Genomic DNA, 22890 nt, shown 5'->3' with positions numbered 1-22890 from the left:
CCCCCCCCCCTCCTCCGCACCCCCCCTCCTCCACCCAACAGTCTTACCGTAATCTGGCACCTTCAATTTATCACATTTCTTACACACTGAAAGAAGCTCTTAGTGGCTCCAGGTTCGCTGATGATGAGAAAGTCCAGGCAGCAGTGCAAACGGGTTACACATACGCCTCCAAGAATACTCTGCAGCTGGAACTTAGAAGCTTGTCCAGCGCTGGCATAAGTGCGCAGAACTTGAACGGAATTACGTTGAAAAATAAATAACGTTTTATTCAATGCTCGTAAAAATCCTTTAACAACAACTTTCCAGTTTTTTATTGAATTTCTCTTGTGCATCATACTGGTATTTGCATCCACTTAGTAAGATTGTTTCGTCAAGTTAAATATTTATCACGACTATCTCGTTGTAACTGAAAACTTGGGCTTTCATTTTTGCTGAAAATGAGTTCACGTCATTTCAACCAAACGTGGTGAACACTCGTTTCTAATCCGATCACTTCCTTTATTCAAGTTTTGCTTAAATATATGACACGTCGTATGCTGCCATCTTGCCGAACGTAGGTTAGACGAATTTCATCAGAAGTTAATTACATTTGATGATGTGCAATGAGGTAGAGAGTACATAGATAATATAATGTGGCACAAATCATTTACATGGTAGTTAGTCAGTTTTCAGATATCAGAGAAAGTAAGGCTACGTTGACTGCTGTTGGTGAACGTCGGACTGCTACATTTGGTATCACTGTCTCACATAACATAAGCATTTTACATTCGAGTAATATGGTAATGACACTGAACGATGCACACGCTTAATTATTGCATTCGTTGTGAACAGATGAATACAGACTCACGGAGGCATCCCCATTGCAACGTGGATCGCTATAAGCGTGAAGCTAACACTAACTAGTTGCACCAGTTGCTTTCATGAACACGTTTACTTACGGATTATAATTTATACTGAGGTATGCTAGCCCTTAATCAGCCGTTGCGCTTAATTGTATGACAGTTTATGCTGTTTAGGGGCTCTTAAAACTTTATTGTGAAGCAGGTGTAAGGTGCAATCAGACACCTTCCACGATAACCCTGACATGATAAGTACATCCAGTAGTATGTCACATAGCTCTGAATAAATCGTGACATTAAATTAACCAAAGTAATACGAGTAACGAGTGAGCAAATGGAATACCACAGGCTAACACAAGAATGCCTAAATGCATGTCATACCTTCCCACCGTGAGACAGACGCAGTTCCGAGGGGAGAAACGAGAACAGAAGCCGAGAGCAGAACCGTGTTAAGCTAGAAGGCCCTACGATAAGGGACGGACACCCACGTCGCCAGCTAACCGACAGGACCACCCCCCAGCACATGTTAAAAGCTAGAGCCCTCCAGAAGAACAGTATAGCGTCTCTGTTACGTTGCAAACGTTAAAAACATTGCCCCACCTCGAAAAGTAACCGACAGGACCATCCCCCAGCCCATGTTAAAAGATAGAGCCCTCCAGAAAAACAGTATAGATCTTACGATAACACTAAAAGGGCCACACCAGCTGCAAGTTTTAGCGTGAGACTTTTTCGCGTCTCTGTTACGTTGCAAACTTTAACATCATTGCCCCACCATGAAAAGTATAACGTTTCTCATTGGATAGACAGAATTTTTGTAGGTGGAGCTTAAGGTTAACATTGAGATCCTGATTGGTCAGATGATAACACAGTCAGATAGTTTTTTTTTAAACCAACTTTGGTAAATTGTAATAAGGAGAAGTTAGGAGAGAGTTGCTTCCGAGACGGCGAACTGGATGGAGATGCGCCGGCCCCCGCCCCCTGACGAACACCAACAAGATAATGAACGCACACGATGCCGCATTTTTGAGCGCATAAGGCTTCACTCAGAACTGCAGAAGTCTCATCTGTTACATCCCCTTTTTACGTAATACTAGTGTCGATCGTCAATTGAAGCTCATGGTATTCACATTTGCTACGTAAGTTAAAATCTGAAACGCGATGATTTTTCTGTTATATAATTATTGAGAAACCACATCAGCCACTGTAATTTACGGCAAGTTAGATAAGTAATTAAAGATAATTGAGGGTCACTGTAGACCATTTTGATAGTTTTCTCTTTTGTGAAACTTAATTCAAACCTAGATTATAGATGTGATATGGCATAGGTCATCCTTCGATCCATTGTAGAACTTGGAAACCCATTCAGGGATTATTCGTTCACATTTTTGTTGAACGCAGTTGGTTTTTATCATCCTGTATTAAAACATTTCCTTTTATCAATAGTGCAATTTATAAACAATGTTTTGTGAGTAGAATAAAATTTCCAATGGTAAACTTAACTGCTTTTTCGACGTTATTTTACCAGCTAACTAAAAATAGGAAAGCCTTGAACCCCTTCCACTAAATTTGGTTAGTATTAAGTTTCTTTTACAAGGAGTACAGTGGAGCCGACGCTGAAATCTTTAAGTATTTGGTTATATCATCGCTAGTCTCACTGAACTCTTCTGAACTCTACATGTCATGTGTGGTCTGGCGTCTCCTTACCAGCAACAGGTCCCAGGTTCAAACTAGTCAATTCCCTAAAAAACACGCTCAGAGCGTCGTTGCGCGAAAGTGGTAGGGAGACACGACTTAGAACAAACAGACACCACGCAGAATGTTAGACAGGTAGCGTTAATAATCTTCTCATGGCCATTATAATTTTCTTTATACATATCATTACAATCTCTGGACTTACTCGGCACTACTTCTGAGGGAGGTTGACTGATAAGCAGAAACAATCGCACCTTTCAACTTAAATCTTTTCTGGCAGTAAAACCACATCATATTGTACTACATCAAAAAAAGTTTTGCACCACCTCGGTTCAGGGAGATCCGGAACCTGTACAGAAAATTGGAATACAGATCAACATAAACATCATTTCCGCCCTTTTTATTGCTCATGAAAATCACACATTGCATGTTGTACCACCATACAGCGAGACCTTCGGAGGTGGTGGTCCAGATTGCTGCACACACCGGTACCTCTAATACGGAGTAGCATGCCCTCTTACATTGATGCATGCCTGTATTCGTCGTGGCATACTATCCACAAGTTCATCAAGACACAGTTTGCCCAAATTATCCCACTCCTCAACGGCGATTCGGCGTAGATCCATCAGAGTGTTTGGTGGGTCACGTCGTCCATAACCAGCCGTTTTCAATCTATCCCAGGCATGTTCGATAGGGTTCTTGTCTGGAGAACATGCAGGCCTCTCTAGTCGAGCAGTGTCGTTACACTGAAGGACGTCATTCACAAGATGTGCACGATGGGGGCGCAAATTGTCGTCCATGAAGACGAATACCTCGTGAATATGCTGCCGATGTGTTTGCACTATCGGTCGGAGGATGGAATTTAAGTATGGTACACCCGTTACGGCACCATCCATGACCACCAGAAGCGTACATCGACCCCGCATAATGCCACCCAAAAACGGCAGGGAACCTCCACCTTGCTGCACTCGCTGGTTAGTGTGTGTCAGGCATTCAGCCTGACCAGATTGTCTCCAAACACGTCTCGGACGATTGTCTGGTTGAAGGCATATGCCACACTCATCAGTGAATAGAACGCGATGCCAATCCTGAGCGGTCCATTCGACATGTTGATGGGCCCATCTTTACCGCGCTGCATGGTGTCGTGGGTGCAAAGATGGACCTCTCCATAGACGTCGGGAGTGAAGCTGCGCATCATGCAGCCTATTGCGCACAGTTTGAGTCGTAATACGACGTCCTGTGGCTGCATGAAAAGCATTATTCAACATGGTGGCGTTGCTGTCAGGGTTTCCCCCAGCCATAATCTGTAGGTAGCGGTCATCCACTGCAGTAGTTGCCCTTGGGCGGCCTGAGCGAGGCTTGTCATCGACAGTTCCTGTCTCTCGGTATCTCCTCCATGTCTGAACAACAGCGGTTTGGTTCACTGCGAGACGCCTGAGCACTTCCCCTTGTTGAGAGCCCTTCCTGGCACAAAGTAACAATGCACACACGATCGAACCACTGTATTGACCGTGTAGGCATGGTTGAACTACAGAGAACACGAGGCGTATATCTCCTTCCTGCTGGAATGACTGGAACTGATCGACTGTCGGACCCCCTCCGTCTAATAGGCGCTGCTCACGCATGGTTGTTTACATCTTTGGGCAGGTTTAGTGACATATCTGAAAAGTCAAAGGGACTGTGTCTGTGATACAATATCCACAGTCAACGTCTATCTTCTGGTGTTCTGGGAACAGGGGTGATGCAAAACTTTTTTTGACGTGTGTATAATAACTGTCACTAAATGGATAAAGGAGGAGGAGGAGGAGATTACTGTTTAACGTCCCGTCGACAACGAGCTCATTAGAGACGGAGCACAAGCTCGGATTAGGGAAGGATGGGGAAGGAAATCGGCCGAGCCCTTTCTAAGGAACCATCCCGGCATTTGCCTGAAGCGATTTAGGGAAATCACGAAAACCTAAATCAGGATGGCCGGACGCGGGATTGAACCGTCGTCCTCCCGCTAAATGGATAAAAAAAAGGTTCCATTTGGATTTCAGTGGCCTTCCTCTGGGTCAATATACGCTTGAGTTGAAATGTTCAAATGTGTGTGAATTCCTAAGGGACCAAGCTGCAGAGGTCATAGGTCCATAGTCCTACACACTACTGAAACTAATTTAAACTGACTTATGCTAGGAACAACACACACACCCATGCCCGAGGGAGGACTCGAACCTCCAGCGGGAGGGGGCGCGCAATCTGTGACCTGGTGCCCCATATCGCGCGGCGTATGCTTATGCACTTATACTATACGTATTTATAGAACCTACCAGAGCTTCAGACCAGAAATCTGACGCTCTTGATTATCTCTAATTGTGTGTAATCTGACAGAAAAGTCAGGTACACTGTGACTTCGTCTCCTACAACACTTACTGTTAGCTCCCGTAATACATTAGCCTGTAGTCAAACTTGTGTTAAGGATGTTTCCCATGTTCAAGGCGCAAAGTAAATGTATTTCTGTGTTGATGTTGTGCAACCAGCGATTTGTGTGGAAAGAGCCTCGTTTCCTGTATCTTCCTGCACATTAACAGCGAGCAGAGTTTTTGGCACGAGTGGTAATTCATTGATATCGAAATAATGTGCATTAAGTATTGTCCATATCGAAAACATTCTTTATTCAATTATTTATAAAAGCGTACAAATTTCTTCCGTTTTTCTTTCCGTGGCAACAGTTACAAACAAAACGTATACTGCGATAACAATAAATTAATCGTGCTTTGGCACTAGAAACGATGTTTCCCCACTCTGAGACTTCGATAAATGGGAAATGTGGAAGGGATAACAAGGAAATGTGCAATATGGTGCGAATAAGTTTTTGAAAATAAATACAAAGGCTGCTCTTAAGCGAACACAGAGAATTACTTACTGAGAATAAAGTACCAAATTTAGTTTTGGTTTTCCCCACGGGAAAAAGATGTTACTAATTTTGTAGGATTTTATTGAGCACTAAATAGAGGTAGTTATCGTTGCGCGATAGACTGGGGATTATAATGGTACGTGGCACGAAGTTCTATCTGCGGACAAAATAGGCATGTTGTGAAACAAGTAAAATCTTGAGCCTGCAACGACTGAGAGGTGTAGAAGTCGTCTTCCTCTTAGAAATCCCCCTGTTTTCGAAAGAGGCGCAAATGAATACTGTGTGGCTCAGTTAATTATTATACTGAAATAACATCTTTGGTTTGATAAATGATGAAAAATGAGACTGATTGGAGCTAGATGTGAGTACATCGATATTCTCCATAAGCTGATCTCATGACTTCTTCTATTGCCGTCAGCTGAGTACAGTCAGCAAGACGCGGCGTTTCGGGATCCTTGGAAATGGGAATCCAGCAACTTCCAGACATGTTGCTCGGCAATGAGTTTACTGATGTGAGAGATAAAGAAGATTTAATGAGGCTTTGAGCTGACGACGTGAATGAGAGAATGAGATGCGGCAGTGTCAAAGTAGCGCGCGTATTCAGTCCTGTGATCACCCATTTCTCAGACCCTGTGATTTCCCAGTTTAAGGAATGGACTTATCTCTCAGGAGCAACTATACATTCCAAAGTGAACAGTGAGTCGAATACGACAGTGTCAAAGCTGTGTTCCTATTTACTCCTGGGATCATACAATCCTGAGAGTCTGAAGATTGGCTAATCCTGAAGCTCTGTGATCACCCAATTCTAAGACTCTGTGATCGCCCAATCCTGAGAAGACGCACACCTCTCAGGAGCAAATGGGCCCCTTGGGATTGTGAATGCTTTACTCTAACCAGTCTCAGTGATGTGCATGGTGGATGGAAGAAGTTTGGAGCGGAGATGACGGGTGCTGGATGATTCGCCGTCAGAGAGAGAGAGGATGAGTTGAGAAGGGGGTGGTCAGCGCCTGGTGGGTTGGTAGGCGCGGTAGGCCAGCGACCGCGCGTCCCAGCCGTGGGAGGCGGGGGCGGCGACGGGGGCGGCGGCGACCGTGATGGCGGGGGCGACCGGCTGGTCGGAGGACAGCTTCTGGCAGAGTTGCCACACGGCGAGCCCCAGCGACAGCACGAACGAGCCGAAGCCCAGCTGGAGCGCGTTCCACGCCTTGAGGCCGAGCACGCCGAGCAGCAGCGGCGCCACCGTCAGCGCCTTGACCAGCACCAGGATCGCGATCGGCACCAGAAGCTTGCGCAGCTTGCCCTTCTTCAGCTTCTTCTTGATCTTCTTCTTGATCTTGTTGATCTTGCTGCGGCCTGCGGACAGTCCAAAACCCCTAGCTCACTATACAGCAAGGGCTGATACAGTGGTAAAACTGTGTAGAGTGAAAGAGGACTTTGAGGAGCTAAAACTGATGCGTGATTATAGCTAACTGACACCACACCAGAGACTTGTAAAGTCGGGAAGGGTAACGAAATGTGAACGCTCTACGGTCGCTTGGCCCAGTAACGGAGGAGTGAAATGAAAGCGAACCTAAGAAGACCGACAAGAATCAGTGAAAGATTAGTAATAAACTCTGATTCATCGTCACGCTGCCTGGAGGACGCGATAACTGTAATATCTGTGTGAAAACATAAGCATAAAAACAGAAAAAGAAGCAATTAAGATCGGAATTGAAAAAATGAAAAGAGCCTACGTGGAAGTGAGGAATTCGTGCAATAAAACACAATTTTCTAATGACGTTAAACTAAGACATTATAATACAGTTCTGAAATGAGAAGGCCGGCCGGTGTGGCCGAGCGGTTCTAGACGCTACAGTCTGGAACCGCGCGACTACTATGGTCGCAGTTTCGAATCCTGCCTCGGGCATGGATGTGTGTGATGTCCTTAGGTTCGTTAGGTTTAAGTAGTTCTAAGTTCTAGGGGACTGATGACCACGGCTGTTAAGTCCCATAGTGCTCAGAGCCATTTGAACCATTTTGAATCTGAGAAAATAAGAGTTTTGAAGAAGGATGAGAGAGAAGAGAAGTAAATAGTTATCTCGATGTCGTCCTTAGTTGGCCTGAAGCTCAATAATAATGTTAAAACAAAAGACAGCAGCTGCTACAGATGAAGCCCAGGAAGGGGGAGGGACGCTAGACTGACCTTCCTCCTCGGTGTTGGCGTCGTCGCTGTCGTCGTCGGCGTCGTCGTCGTCGTCGTCGAGGCTGAGGCTGAGGTCGAGGCGGCCCTCGTCGAGGTTCCTCGCCGAGACGACCAGCCGCGTGCCCAGCAGATCGGTGTGCAGCTCGTGCGACCGCAGCCAGCCGGTCACTCCGCGGCCAGACTCCTCGGCAGCTCCCACCTGCCACACACGTCACCACACCGCACTCTGTAGTCGCGAACAACGAGCTGTTACTAACGATACCAGACATAACCACACTGCACATTATAGTCACGAACAACTGCGCCTATCGTGGTGACTCTCGACCAGGAGGCAGCTTTTTCCATTCATGGTGCTAAGAAACCTGACTCACTACACCTCAGATGTCGAGTGGAGGAGAGGTTTCCGCAGGTGGATTTTCCTACATGGGGGTAAACTGCAGGAAACGTTCCTTGAGCGGGTAAGGAGTAGGATAGATAATTTGGAAATATGGTCGAAAATGTGTTCTTAGGGAGGTACGTCCAATTGAAAGTCAAGATAGAAGCTCTTTGGCAGCGTAGGTGTCAACGACGGAAAACACATATGAGAACACACCAGGCAAGTAGCAACGTACTGTCTGCACTAGTAGCTCAGCTCCACACTTCAAGAGAGCAGTGAGCTGGAACACCCAGCAGGGAACGCACGGTTACCCGCACGCAGTGTAGAAATGCCTCGCTTCTGTGGCGTCGTGGAGGGATGACTGGTCCAACGAGGCGGATGCCAATAATTCCCACCTACAGTTGAGGCTCAACCGGTGCCGAAGGGTTGCTGCCAGTAAACCACGGGGTTTCTCCGTAGAACACAAGTGGCTGTCGCAAAGGTTGACGATACCGACCCTCAGAAAGGTAAACCGGTCGTTGTGGCCGAGCGGTTCTAGGCGCTACAGTCTGGAACCGCGCGACCGCTACGGTGGCATGTTCGAATCCTGCCTCGAGCATGGATGTGTGTGATGTCCTTAGGTTAGTTAGGTTCCAGTAGTTCTAAGTTCTAGGGGACTTATGGCCTCAGATGTTAAGTCCCACAGTGCTCAGAGCCATTTGAACCTCAGAAAGGTAGCATCATCTGTTAATAGGATGGATGACAGAAATTTCAGCGCTTTGGTGACTCGTGCTATGAACCAGCGGCAAAAAGTCATCCCTTAGGCAAGTCCGTAGTAATTAGTCCTGCAGACACTGTTAGTAACACGGATAACGGCACTTGTGAAGAATGCTCCATATCGTCGCCTGGCTTACTCTATGCTGCGGGACCACCTGCCTTGTAATGGTATCAGCGTCACTGTCAAACACCTTTTGTCTCCAGCTTCAAGCGGGTGTAGCTCCCTTCGAACGCATTTCGAGCCGTATGTCCGTGTGACCTTTTTCGCTCCTTATCGTCTCAGTGATCGTTTCTCGTAGTTTGTTCCCATTTAGCAGAATCGCCCTGCAATACTGTGGGTGTCATTTTTATTTACTGTTCAAAGCTCAAATCTCTCCGCTGAAGTTATCATCAGCAGTTCTTCTGTATCATTGAACACTGTCGAAAAGTTTGTTTTGCACTAAATTGCACTAAATTTGCACTTGTCTTGATTGCCAGAATAATTTTATTTAACATCTCATACAAACTTCAGTTGGACACCGAAGGTGTTACGGAATATATTAAGAATTGACGCGGTACTCTGTGTTGATTTTAATAGATCTGATGTTAGGGGTGTCTCAGAACGTATAATTAGATGATAGATAAAACTATTTTGTCAAGCAAGACAAGTGTGTTATCATTTATAGCCAACATAATTGGTGATCCCGTTACAGGCTTTTGTTTAAAGTAATAATATTTGTTTTGCAAATAACGACTACACTGTTTCAGATCTATTTATTTATCTTTCGTTGTTCACACTACTCACAGCCTAAGTTAGCAAACAATAATCCCTGCTAACAGACAAGCCGTCAGGCTATTAGAGGACTGGACGTGTGTAGCAAAGCCGGGTGAGAGGTAATCGTTCCCCTTCACTCCGTATCTCACTCGCCTTGACATTGGTGAGCACTCGCCTATTGAGACTCAACAGGCGCATGCGCCCTCCCATAACACTACATCAAAATGCAGCAGGATGACTCAAGAAAGCTACAACAGCTTGTGGAAACCACAGTTTCGTACCCTATTTTGTTGTGGACATGATTGTATTCAATTCACAGGAAGTATGAATGATAGCTTCTTTAGCAACAAAATTTTCGTGTTTTATTAAAGTAAACGATGCATTTCGGACCCTTTTGGTCCACTAGAGGGTTCAAATCATTTTAAAATACTATTTACTTATGCTACTGACGAAGGTGATGCGAAATTTATGTTCCTCGCTGTTTCCCATCAAATTTCCCGTCATTTGTTGGCGAATTTCGAGACGTGACGTCTAGTCTTTACAAGAGGAACATCATTTACACATGTCACATGCCCTTGCTCAAGAGCATAAGTAAACAAAGTATGATTTGTACCTGATGATAGACCCAAAGGGTTCGAAATGTATCGTGTGTAATATAATGCAAAAATTTGTAAATGGAGGCATTTTCCTAATTTTTCTTGTCAAAATCATTTTCCAAGACGTATGTCACAGGAAGTAACATGTTTCTCGACTCTTCTTGGGACTCACGGCCGCTGAGTTTCAACAGTAGACGTCTTCTTGATGCACAACGCCTCTCTAATTACGTCTGCGATCGGAGTTTGTTGCGTATCTCTGTACAGCTCTCGCGTCAACTAAACGATCTCGCGACGAAACGGGCCATTTCCCTGTCTCATCTATTAACTCAACTATTATTTCAAGCAAGGAAAATCTGTTTCACATCACGCAGACCCTGACCCTATTTCTTATGACCGTGATGATTCTTGCGCATAAAATGTTATGGAGGCAGCAGAACCGTTTACAAACACAGACTTTTGGCTCTCTTTCTTGGAAAATCACTGAAGAAGTCCGTGACAGTATTCCACTAATTACGCAACCTGTATAGAAATTTAACTCCGGGTACCTAAATTCCTTCGATATCCGCTCACAGTCAAACGGGATAGAACAACCCGTAACAGTATTCTTCACAGACGGTCACCTTCGTAGACACGGTTACGCTCTCCGAGAACGGTTTGCATTAACTAGCATCAGTCACTCATTTCTCTTCAGTTTCTTTATGCTCTGATACCGCCATATTTCGTTTTGCGTGCTTGTTATCATTAACAGAGCCATCGTTCCGACTGAAACCAGAAGTAACGTGCTATAAATAAGGAAAGAAAACTAGAGTTTAACGTCTTGTTGACAGCGAAGTCGTTAGAGACGGAGCACAAGTTGTTGTTACGAAAGGATGGGGAAGGAAATCGACCGTTCCCTTTTAAAGGAACCATCCTGGAATTTCTCTAGAGTGATTGTGGGAAACCACAGACAACCTAAATCTGGATGTCTGGAAGCGAATTTGAGCAATTATCCTCCCGAATGCGAATTCACTGTGTGCTACAGTTTTAAATGAATACCAGTGGATCACTATTTCTTGTGTAATTATTCTTGCTGTATCGTTAGCCAAAGGCTGGTAGGAGTTGAAGAAATTTCTCTAGTCCTCAACGTGACATCCAACTCTGGCAGCCAGGACCGGTTTACTGCCCAAGCGACACAATCCGCTGCTTGGGGCGCCCAGTGGCGTCCAATTGCAAGATTTATATTACAGTGCGGATTACAATAAATAGTGAAAACTAGCTATGGCGAAAGTGTAAGAGGTTTGAAAAGGAGGGGGGGGGGAGATGGCGAAATGATAAATTGGTTAGGCTGATAGTTTGTCGAACCGGCCCCACTGACAACACTTTGTAATTTTCAAAACATTCAAGTTTCATCATGGTTCAGATTCCGCGTAAAACTGTACGTTTCCTTAGAACTGAGGAAGGTAATTGATTCTAGAGTTGGAGGAATGAAGGGATGCACACCTCGAATAAGGCCACGCTTAGTAACACACTATGGTATTCAAATCGACTTCAAGATTTATTAGAGCTTTACTTGCTTTTTAAGTGCTTCGTCACAATTGTACTTCATCCAAATTTACTCTTCTTCTCAGCATATGGCTTTGCACTTGTAAAGCACAAGTGCATCTTCAGCAAAAAATCAGTGACGTGGTTTGTGTAGATATTTTATAGCAACAGTCTCATCTCGCTTCCTTGTGGTGCGTCTCACGTTATATCAGTTTCTGATAATGATTCACTGTATATTAAACGCTTTGGTTTCTATTGGATGACAAATCTCGCATCATTCACACACATCCGAAATTGGTCAGTGCTCTCGTATTAATAACATTTACCATTATTACAAATATATTAACCGTTTTGAGAAAAACCTGGCAGGCGGTTTCTAGTTCGTGTATACCTCTCCCAGCTTCACACGCAAACTAAGTTAGTGAGTGTTCATATATTTACGGCATCGTCTGTGCCTGAACGCTCATGGCGTTGCCAGTGGATCAGTAGATATGAATTTCTATTACAGTCCAACGTCGTGACCACTTGTGTGTTATCGATGCATAATCGTGACCAACGGTGACCCGACTCTAACGGGTGACACAGCTATTCCACGTGCCCCCAAACGCCTTCACGTTTCGGGACGGATGTGACGACACCGGAAGGGCAGGAGATCCATACTCGGGCAGCGACCGCCACTGTAGCCAAATGCGTGCGCGACCCACTCAACGGTCCCCAGCATGATCCATCACTGGCCACTGCCGCCTACCGAACTGGCCTCCCCACTCAGCATGCCTCACGCACCACGTTTACCGTTCACGTTCATCATTGTATTATTGCTTGTTTAATGCCTCATAAAAAGTCCCACTGCCACCCACAGCTGACAGAGCAGTTTTTTTTTTTTTTTAATCTGAGATTTTACTCCGTTTGTTGAAGCCGGTTCTCTCTCGTTCTTTCTAATCGACAATAACGTACTATCACGTGTCCATGAGCCGTCCGGTCAGAGTTCTCCGTCGGTGACGAATGAAACAATTCAGAGCAATGCAGCAAGTCTGAAATTATTTCTTCAACACAGGGGGGCGCCGAATTAATTTACACTACAGAACATTGTCCTCGTAACTACCAACTCACACACGGCAGCCTGTTTAGTGCCTTCCAGTGTTCCATGGCTCTTCTGCTGGAATAACAAATTCGTGCTCAACAACTCCATTATTTCCAGCTTCCACATTCAGTATTGTTGGTTCAAGGAGCCGTGCATCTGCAGAAATTCTTCTTGAATCTCGGTCACTCATCAGCTGTAAACACACCTTTCCTAAACACGATTCCTTTTTTACTGGCTAATAACATGTACGTGAAATTCAGGAATAGCTATACCAACAAGGGTGCGTTAATTGTGGAGAGTTAGGCGTTAGTCGTCCAGTTAGCAACTTACAGCTTCAAGTAAGAAGACAGTACACATAGGTAATCTTCAGCGATGGTTCAGTGCTAGCGTACTACAAACATTACTATTTAAACTATGTGAAATGACCGTCTGGCAATACGAAGAGGGCAACATTATCAAAATTATGACATTTTAAAATTCAGTAAGCGAAACAACCATATGTTCCGTAACAAACATAGTCAGCTGTGCACAGAACAAAATTTTGCATTTATTGCAATTTATTTGTCTTTCGGAGACTTGTGTGGTCTCTTACACGTGTACTTGATCACGAGGTATAGGAGACGAGTTATTATAACAAATATAAACAGACAGTAATGACACGGGTTTCCGGTGCGGATCACCTGTCGAATTAAAGGAAATGAGCAAGAGCTTGAAGAAGAGACTCCGTACTCGGTATGAAAAACAGAAATTCGATGTTTCGAACAAACAGATATCATTTCCTCTACTTTTTCATGCTCGTAATGCTGACTTTGAAGCACAATATTTTGGCAGTGTACGGGAATACAGCAACATAATGTGCTCTACCGGAAGTGCGGAACTACGGTATTAGTATTTCTACTCAGACGACATGCATTTGCAGCCTCCCAGTACGTCCAGGAAAATGCCGTGATGCTTCATTCGTTAGGTCTACATCGATTATCTTCTCCGTACTCCCCATATCCCGTCTCTAGTGACGTCGCTGCTGACTGGACGTTTCAAACCACTACAGGGGAACGATATTTGTATGGACTAATATGCCTCTACACGTCCGAAGTACAGTGAAATTGTTTTTCGACATTTTGCCTATTAATATTATACAATACTTACAACTTTCTGGCTGGTACTGAACCTACCCTTTATATAGAGGCATACAAAATTAAAATGCACTTAGGCTTAGCCACCAGAAAGTACTGGTCAAACACTTCAAATAACTCCGGAGCCAGAATCGTTTCTCAACCTTAATCTTCGTACACCGGAATGGCACATCATCTTTAAGGAAGTTAACGTCCAAGGGGACGCTAAACATTAACCTTCTCTACTTCTTCAAGAGTTAAAATTTTACAGTTTTGGTGCAGAGGCTTATTATTGAAGTAATAGCTCAACTGCAATCAAACATTCAGGTCATAGGTATGCACTCCACAAACTAAGGCCGATTCTTAACGAAAGAGTAAGGAGGAGTGCTACATGTCGTCTTATATGAGTGCAACGCACAGCTAGAGAGAAAAATATCATGGAGTGTGCTAAACTAAAACAGCGTTGATTCATCCATTGTATACGACCCACTTTTACACAATGTGAATACGAATACTGTCTGCCCGAAATAATTCGGAATTCTTCACCAGTGTAAAAAAAAAACGTTTTGGAATTAGACGGTACTGTTCAGTAAAATGAAACGAGAAGTGTAAAGCACGCGACGACATTTCTATAGGCTTGCAGTGGTCTTTATTGCAATCAAATACTTACGTTCCGTCGAACAGTACCACTGCATGTCAGTCAAATCTTCGGCCTTGATTGTTTAATCGTTATTTCATTTTAGCCATCGTCATAGCCTAATGCTCAAAATGAACATATTCAGGTTGAGACGGTCTGCTCCAGCTTTACAATTTTTTAATAGTAAAGCACTGCAAAGGGGAAAAAATGAGGTAAGAAGAGCGCGAAACTTGGTGTCAGTATAAGGGATATTTTCGATTGGAAGAGGTTTTTTTTACGAATGTCAACCCGAAATTTAAAACAATTCTATGCGTTTCAACAGGCAAACAACCAATTTTGCATATGCATCGGAAAATTTTTGGGCTTATCGTAACTTAAAGAAATTGGTCAGGTGCGAATAGGACTCGCGTACAAAGGGTTCCGTACAAATATAATTAATTCCCGGAATCGAGGATCTCGTCGATTTTTTGCCTATTATCGATGTTGATACTGGCAGCATATCGGTCCCATGATTCACAGGGTCTCCTAGACATTCGAAAATGTTTTAATTTGAAGTTTGTCGTCGAATATCAAACGAAATATTTTCTTCATGTGATATAATTACAAAACTTCCTGGCAGATTAAAACTGTGTGCCGCACCGAGACTCGAACTCGGGACCTTTGCTTTTCGCGGGCAAGTGCTCTACCAACTGAGCTACCCAAGGACGACTCACGCATGACCCGTCCTCACAGCTTTACTTCTGCCAGTACCTCGTCTCCTACCTTCCAAACTTTACAGAAGCTCTCCTGCGAACCTTGCAGAACTAGCACTCCTGAAAGAAAGGATATTGCGGAGACATGGCTTAGCCACAGCCTCATTCTGATATAATTACAAATTGACAATACTATGATTTTTTCGTTTACTCGTACCTTGAAGCATTGATTCTCGCCAAATTTCCTGATTATACGTCAACGGGAAGTATCCTTTAGGTTTTAATGATTGGCCGGCCTTTGTGGCCGAGTGGTTCTAGGCGCTTCAGTCTGGAACCACGCGACCGCTACGGTCGCAAGTTCGAAAAAAAAAAATATATATATGGTTCAAATGGCTTTGAGCACTGTGGGACTTAACTTCTGAGGTCATCAGTTCCCTAGAAGTTAGAACTACTTAGGCCTAACTAACCTAAGGACATCACACACATCCATGCCCGAGGCAGGATTCGAACCTGCGGTCGCGCAGTTCCAGACTGTAGCGCCTAGAACCGCTCTGCCACCCCGGCCGGCGCAGTTCCGAATCCTTCCTCGGGCATGGATATGTGTGATGTCCTTAGGTTAGTTAGGTTTAAGTAGTTCTAAGTTCTAGGGGACTGATGACCTCAGATGTTAAGTCCCATAGCGCTCAGAGCCATTTGAACCATTTTTTTATTGACTGAGTTTTGGAGTATCAAAATATGGAACATAAATGCTCACCAAGACATCAATTTGAATTTGAAGCAGCAGCATGATATTGACTTTGGACTTTTGAACGCATTGCCTTAGAAGCTTCCATTTGTTACACCACTAGGGGACTGTAGGCATTAGTATGCGACATGGATGTCAATTTGATACGTCCACCAGTTACTGAGAAAAGCGGATTTTAACAATCGGACACAGATGGACGACAAAGTGATCTTAGGAGGGTTCCGTTTTTACCGATTGAAGTCCGTAACCTTAAAGGAATAGCTATGAAAATAGACTGCAAAAATCCTTTCGGACTAAGAAGTATATTTGTTTACAGGTTCAGACTGGCTTCATAAGCCACAGAATGCAGATTCAGGTGTCGAAGGAGTCTACAAAGTGATCGCACTGAAACTGTGTGACGTCAAATTTTTGCAGTTGTTTGAGGTAGAAGTGAAGGTAGAGAGAGAGACGCACCTGGCGGAAGCCGAGCACCTCTGAGAACGCGTGCGCGGCGGCCCGGGCGCACGCCTCCTCGTCGCCGGCCCTGCAGGCGGCGAGCTCCGGGTTCGAGTCCTGGGCGGGGATGGCTGCTGCTGCCGCCGCCGCGGCGGCGACTGCGCAGAGCAGCACGAGTGCGGCCGGCGTCGCGACGCGAGTGAACATGTTGCGGCCGCAGGTGTTGACCGCGACTGGACATAAATCACGCCGCCGCCGGGGGCTTATATAGGCGGAGGCGCTCCAGTGCCCCGCTGGTACACATTCCGGCGCCCGCGTCCGGCGCCGCGGCACGCGCGCTGCATCGCCGATGGCACCGACGCCTGCGCCGCCAGCCGCCACTTTCCTGCGTGCTGGCGCGGCGCCCGCCGAAGGCGCCGGTTTCACTGCCGCGGCCTTCACTCCGGCTCCGCGACGCCCACTCAGCGACGCATTCTTACAGGGCTCTACCTCGCATTTAGCGGCGACTGCAGCTGCAGACAGACGTGTCACTCTCCACCCGTTCGATGCTATCACTTTCGATAGACGAGCTAAAGCCTGTTTTAAAAAGCCTAAAAAAATCGTACAACTTCCGGCCCAGATGGAATAAACATCGGACGCATGAAGCGTGGAGGGACGCTATGTAAGGTAAAGGTTATACAGTTATTGAAACTTCCTGGCGGCTTAAAACTGTGTGCCGGATCGAGACTCGAACTCGGGACCTTGCCTTTCGCAGGATAGTGGTGGAGCACTAGCCCGCGAAAGGCAAAGGTCCCGAGTTCGAGTCTCGGTCCGGCGCACAGTTTTAATCCGCCAGGAATTTTCCTATCAGCGCACACTCCGCTGTAGAGTGAAAACTTCATTCTAGAAACAACCCCCAGGCTGTGGCTAAGCCATGTCTCCGCAATATCCTTTCTTCCAGGAGTGCTAGTTCTGCAAGGATCGCAGGAGAGCTTCTGTGAAGTCTGGAAGGTAGGAGATGAGTTACTGGCGGGATTAAAGCTGTGAGGACGGGGCGTGAGTCGTGCTTGGGTGGCTCAGTTGGTGGAGCACTACCCCGCGAAAGGCAAAGGTCCTGATTCGAGTCTCGGTCCGGTACACAGTTTTAATCTGCCAGGAAGTTTCATAGCAGCGCACACTCCGCTGAAGAGTGAAAATTTCATTTTCTATACGGTTTATTCTCTGAATGCTGGCAAAGTTGCAATATCCCTGTTGCCTGGATGACCAAAGAAGTATTTTCTATTTTTAAAAGCAAGGACTAGGAAGAACATGTGACAATTACAGAGGTTCAAGTATTTTCAATGTAGTTCATAATATTTACTCAAAATATTAAATAAACCATTCAAAACAAGAGCAGATGTATGCCTGAGAGTAGAACAGAATGGATTTAGGAAGGACACTCCCAAACGATGACTTTTCTATATTAAAAGAGCTTCAGAAAAAAATGCGACGCTAGTCTAAAAACACATGTTACTATTACGGACTTCGAGAAAGCTTTCGATTCGATCGCTAGATAGTAATGGAAGCAAGAGCATGTCCCATGCATCTTACACATACAACCAAAACCTTATATGAACATTCCAAAATAACAAAAAAACGCTGCTCATAAACAAAAGACATAATAAATCAAGACATCAGGCTGGCATGTAGCTTTTTACCAAACATCTACATTGAGAATCATCATCGTCATCATTTTTGTTGAGCCTTTGTCCCACTTCAACGCGACGTCGGCCTTGTTACTGTTGATTTGGTGATGTTAGTGTCAGAGGGTGTCCATATGCCCCTCCTGTCGTCACCCCGTACCCCTGCGACAGAATTAGTGTACCGCAGCTGTCTCTGTCTGGTGTAAGCTGTGAAACAGTGCAAACGTATTCAAATGTCTGCGAGTCGTGTAACTGAGGCGGGACATGGGCACCAGCCCGGTATTCTCCTAGTAGGATGTGGAAAACTGCCTAAAAACCACATCCAGGCTAGCCGGCACACCGGCCTTCGACGTTAATCTGCCAGGCGGACTCGACCCGAGGCCGACGCGCCTACCCGAATCCAGGAAGCAGCCCATTAGCGCCCTCGGCTAACCTGGCGGGTTAAACATCGATAGAAATCTGGCAAGGACAGTACTTCTACTTATGGCATGTATCGGTTAGAAAAATGCACCGATGATGACTGATATCAGTCGAAATCGACTTTCAACAAGATAAATAAATTATGTTTCCACGACTGGTTGCTACGTTCTTTATAATACCTATGAATAGCGACTATACACCATTCACTGAGAACATTTTCATAATTTAGTAGGGCGAAAACAGAATCACGATATATTACACGGTTCAGGAAATATCTGCAGTCGACAGTTCAACTAAATCATGTGGTACATTGCTTGTCGCGGAAGAAGCAATTATGTTCTTGGAAGGAACATATTTAGAAACACAGAGCTGGTGACAAACAATGAAGCGTCTACTGCAATGACTGGCAGCTGGCTAAACGTAAATAAACGTATTGAAAAGCGTACAAATAGGCAAAAAAAATGGTTCAAATGGTCCTGAGCACTATGGGACTTAACTTCTGAGGTCATCAGTTCCCTAGAACTTAGAACTACTTAAACCTAACTAACCTAAGGACATCACACACATCCATGCCCGAGGCAGGATTCGCACCTGCGACCGCAGCGGTCGCGCAGTTCCAGACTGTAGCGCCTAGAACCGCTCGGCCACTCCGGCCGGCAAATAGGGGAAAACTCCGATATCAGCTAACTACGCGGCCGCTGGCCAGTGAGTTGAATCGATTACAGCCTTGAGACTTCTTGGAACTTCTGTCCGATAAATATATATTCAGTCGATAAAGATATATCGGAAGAGTCTTGGGAACTGTAATTCATATACTGAAGAGCTCGCTTGCAAGACCTTCGTTCCAGCGATTCTTCATCATTGTTTGTATGGGACCCTTACCAAGTTGGATCAACGTGAGAGGGGGAAAAGATTTAAAGAAGTGCTGCTGGACTCAGGAAGCAGCCCATTAGCGACCTCGGCTAACCTGGTGGGTTAAATATCTATATTGAGGATCTTATAAGGAAATGAAGTATGAAGTTCGTGAAGGTACACGCTGAAAAGCAGCTATTATCTGTACGACATGCCATATAAGATCACGTACTCTTGATACAGAATAAGAATTCCAAGCTGCAACTTTCGGTGCTTACATAATGTGAAGTAAGAAGACTAGACTCTGAATATATCCACCACTAAAACTAAAGTTATAGCTCACAATGGAAAACACCCAGCCAGATCAAAAATTGTCGTCGAAGATAAGGCACTGGATCAAGTCTCCAGTTTTAGATATTTAGGTTGCGATAGTATCTTAAATAACGTTAAAGACGTACAGACTGAAATCGTAAGTTTCGGTTCATATGTGGAAGTGAAACTGTATTTTATTTCCAGAATGAGATTTTCACTCTGCAGCGGAGTGGGCGCTGATATTTTATTTATTCCTACTGATTTGATACATCCCTAAGTTCATTTCCTGCGCTAACCCCATAATTTCAGGAGGTTATTCCCGGATGTATTAACACATGTGCTATCATATCCTGTTAATGTCCTGTTGACGTCAGTGTCTTCCATATGTTCCTCTCTTTACCGATGCTGCGAGAACGTCCTTGTTCCTTACCCTATCAGTCCACCTATTTTCAATATTGTTCTCTAGCATCACATCTCAAATGCTTCGATTCTCCTCTGTTCCGATTTCCCCTCAACCCATGTTTCACCACCATACATTGCCGTGCTCCCCAGAGTAACATAATTCCTTAGCTTAGTCTCCTTCGTTGTCACCGGTTTGATATTATGTGTCGCTCTTTGCATTTCTGCTATTTCTCATTACTGTTGTCTTTTTCCGCTTTACTCTGTCTACATTCTGTGCTCATTAGACTGTTCGTTCAGTTCAACAGGTCATGTATTTCTTTTTCATTTTAAACCTTTCTTCTGTTCCTGTCGTATTTCATCGATGTAGAGATTGAACAGTAAAGGCGAAAGACTGCACCTCTGTTTTACAGCCTTATTAATCCGAATACGTGGTTCTTAGTCTTCCAGTTTTATTGTTCCCTCATGATTCTTGTGCAGACGGCACATTACCCGTCTTTCCCGATACCTTATCTCCATTTTTCTCGGAATTTCAAACATTTTGCACCATTTTGTATTGTCGAACCCTTTTCCGAGGTAAATAAATCCCAAGAGTGTGTCTTGATTTTTCCTCAGTCTTCCTTCCTTTATCATGCGCAGCGTCAGAAATTCCTCTCTGGAGGACCTCTCCTAAAGCCAAAATGGCCATCATTTAACAGACCCTCAGTTTCCCTTTCTGTTCTTCTGCCTATTATTCTTGTAAGCAGCTTGGGTGGTTGAACAGTTAAGCTGATTGTGAGATAGTTCTCGGACTTACCTGTTCTTGCTATCTTCGGAATTGTGGTGGACGATATTTTTACGAAGGTCTGATGGTATGTCGACAGTCTCGTAGACACTCCACACTAACATGAACAACAGTTTGGTCACAACTTTCCCAATAATTTCAGAAATTCCCATTAAATGTTATTTATTCTTTCTGTTTTATTTGATCTCAAGCCTCATTCTAATACTGGATTCCATATGTCTTTCGCATCAACTCCAATTTGTTCTCCCACCACGTTGTCATACAAGTCCTTCCCTCACAGAGACCTTTAATTTACTCTTTACACCTATCCGCTCTCCCTTCTGCGCTAAAAAGTGAAATTAATGTTACCATCCTTACTTTTAATTTCAACGAAGTTTGTTTCGACTTTTTGTATGCTGAGTCAGTCCTTCTGGTGAACATTCCTTTCTCATTTTTTACTGCCGATATTTTGCCTTAACTGCGCTATACTTCCTATTTATTTTATTCCTAAGTGATTTATATTGCTATATTCCTGTCATTCCCTGAAAATTTTATAGCCCTGTTTAGAGACGTCTACTGCTCTTCAACTAACATACCTACTGTGGTATTCCTTAACGCAGTACCGCATACTTGGCGAACTTCAAACACGTCTCATTATTCTTAGGTGTTCCAGTATCACACTTCCACGTTGATTCTTCCGGACTAGTCTCTTAAATTTCAGCCAACTCTTGGTCATTATTAATCCGTGATCTGAGTCTATATCTATTCCTGGCTATGACTTACAATCCAAAATATGATTTCGGAATCTGTTTGACCATGATGTAATCCAGTGGGAATCTTCTGGCGTCTCCGGGTCTTTTCCAAGTGTGCCTCCACCACTTGTGATTTTTTACAGAGGATTCGCTGTCATCATCTGAAATTTACTGCAGAACACAATCAATCTTTCTCTTCTCTCATTTCTACTGCCAAGCTCGTAATCTCCCGTAACACCTTCTTCTATTCCTTCCCCTACAACCGACCATGATTATTAGATTTTAATCTCCCTTGACATATTGAGATACTCTTTCAGTATCATATACTTTCTCCGTCTCTTCATCTTCTGCTTGCGACGTCAGCATGTATATCTCAACTCTCATTGTCGGTGTTGGTTTGCTGTCGAACCTGATGAGAACAAACCTATCACCGAATTTTTCGTAACAGTTAACTCTCTGCCCTATTGTCTTATTCATAACGAATTTTAAATTGCAAGACATTTCCAGAGACAGATGTGGACTCTGACCAAAATGTTTTGGTTATGAGCTGTAGATCGTAACTGAAGAAATCGGAGAAATGTAGGAAATTAAGCAGATGGGACCTGATAAGTTGAAAGAGCCAGAGGTTGGTGAGAATCTCAGAGGGAGCATTGGCCAACGGTTGACAAGAACAGGAGAAAGGAACACAGTTGGATAACACAAGAGATATTGAATTTAATTTGTGAAAGGAGAAAAGATAAAAATGCAGCGAATGAAGCAGGCGGAAGGGAATACCAACGCTTAAAAAATATGATTAACGGGAAGTGCAAAATGGCTAAGCAGGAATGACCAGAGGACAAATGCATGAGTTACAAGCATATATCACTAGGTGAAAGAAACATAACATTAAAGAGGTGTTTGGGGAAAAGAGAAGCAGCTGTATCAACATCAAGAGCTCAGACGGAAAACCAGCCCTAAGCAAAGAAGGGAAAGCTGAAAGGCAGAAGGAGTGTACAGGGGGTCTTTACAAGAGAGATAAACTTGAAGTCGACGTTATAGAAATGGAAGAGGACGCAGATGAGATGGCAGATATGATTATGACAGAGCGCTGAAAGATGAAAGTCAGAGTAAGGCCCCGGGAGGAGACGATATTCCAGCAGGACTACTGATAGCCTTGAGAGAGTCAGCCATGACAAACCTTTTCCGTCTGGCGAGCACGATGTATGAGACAGGCTAAATACCCTCAGTCTTCAAGAAGAATATAATAATTCCAATTCTAAAGAAAGCATTTGCTGACAGGTGCGAAAATTACCGAACTATCAGTAGAATAAGTCATGGTTGCAAAATACCAACACCTATTTTTAACAGAAGAATGGAAAAACAGGTAGAAGCTGACCTCGGGTTTCTGGAGAAATATAGGAACACACGGTGCAATATT

The 22890-nt window shown here is 44.3% G+C and overlaps 1 protein-coding gene across 1 annotated transcript in view; it reads right to left on the bottom strand.

Moving 5' to 3' along the window:
• Positions 1-5168: 5168 nt before the first annotated feature.
• LOC126088275 (uncharacterized) overlaps positions 5169-22890 on the bottom strand; it is a 181069-nt gene continuing 163347 nt past the window's right edge. Inside the window, exons 2-4 of the mRNA XM_049906404.1 lie at positions 16333-16890; positions 7610-7808; positions 5169-6780 (exon numbers count right to left, since the gene is read on the bottom strand). Of these exons, the coding sequence (XP_049762361.1) occupies positions 6428-6780; positions 7610-7808; positions 16333-16890 (1110 nt within the window). The 3' untranslated portion in view covers positions 5169-6427. The remainder of the gene's footprint in view (positions 6781-7609; positions 7809-16332; positions 16891-22890) is intronic.

This window comes from Schistocerca cancellata, chromosome 6 (assembly GCF_023864275.1).
Source record: "Schistocerca cancellata isolate TAMUIC-IGC-003103 chromosome 6, iqSchCanc2.1, whole genome shotgun sequence".
In the NCBI taxonomy this organism is placed as follows: domain Eukaryota; kingdom Metazoa; phylum Arthropoda; class Insecta; order Orthoptera; family Acrididae; genus Schistocerca; species Schistocerca cancellata.
The sequence above is the reverse complement of the archived record's forward strand: the minus strand, read 5'-3'. Positions and strand labels throughout refer to the sequence as shown.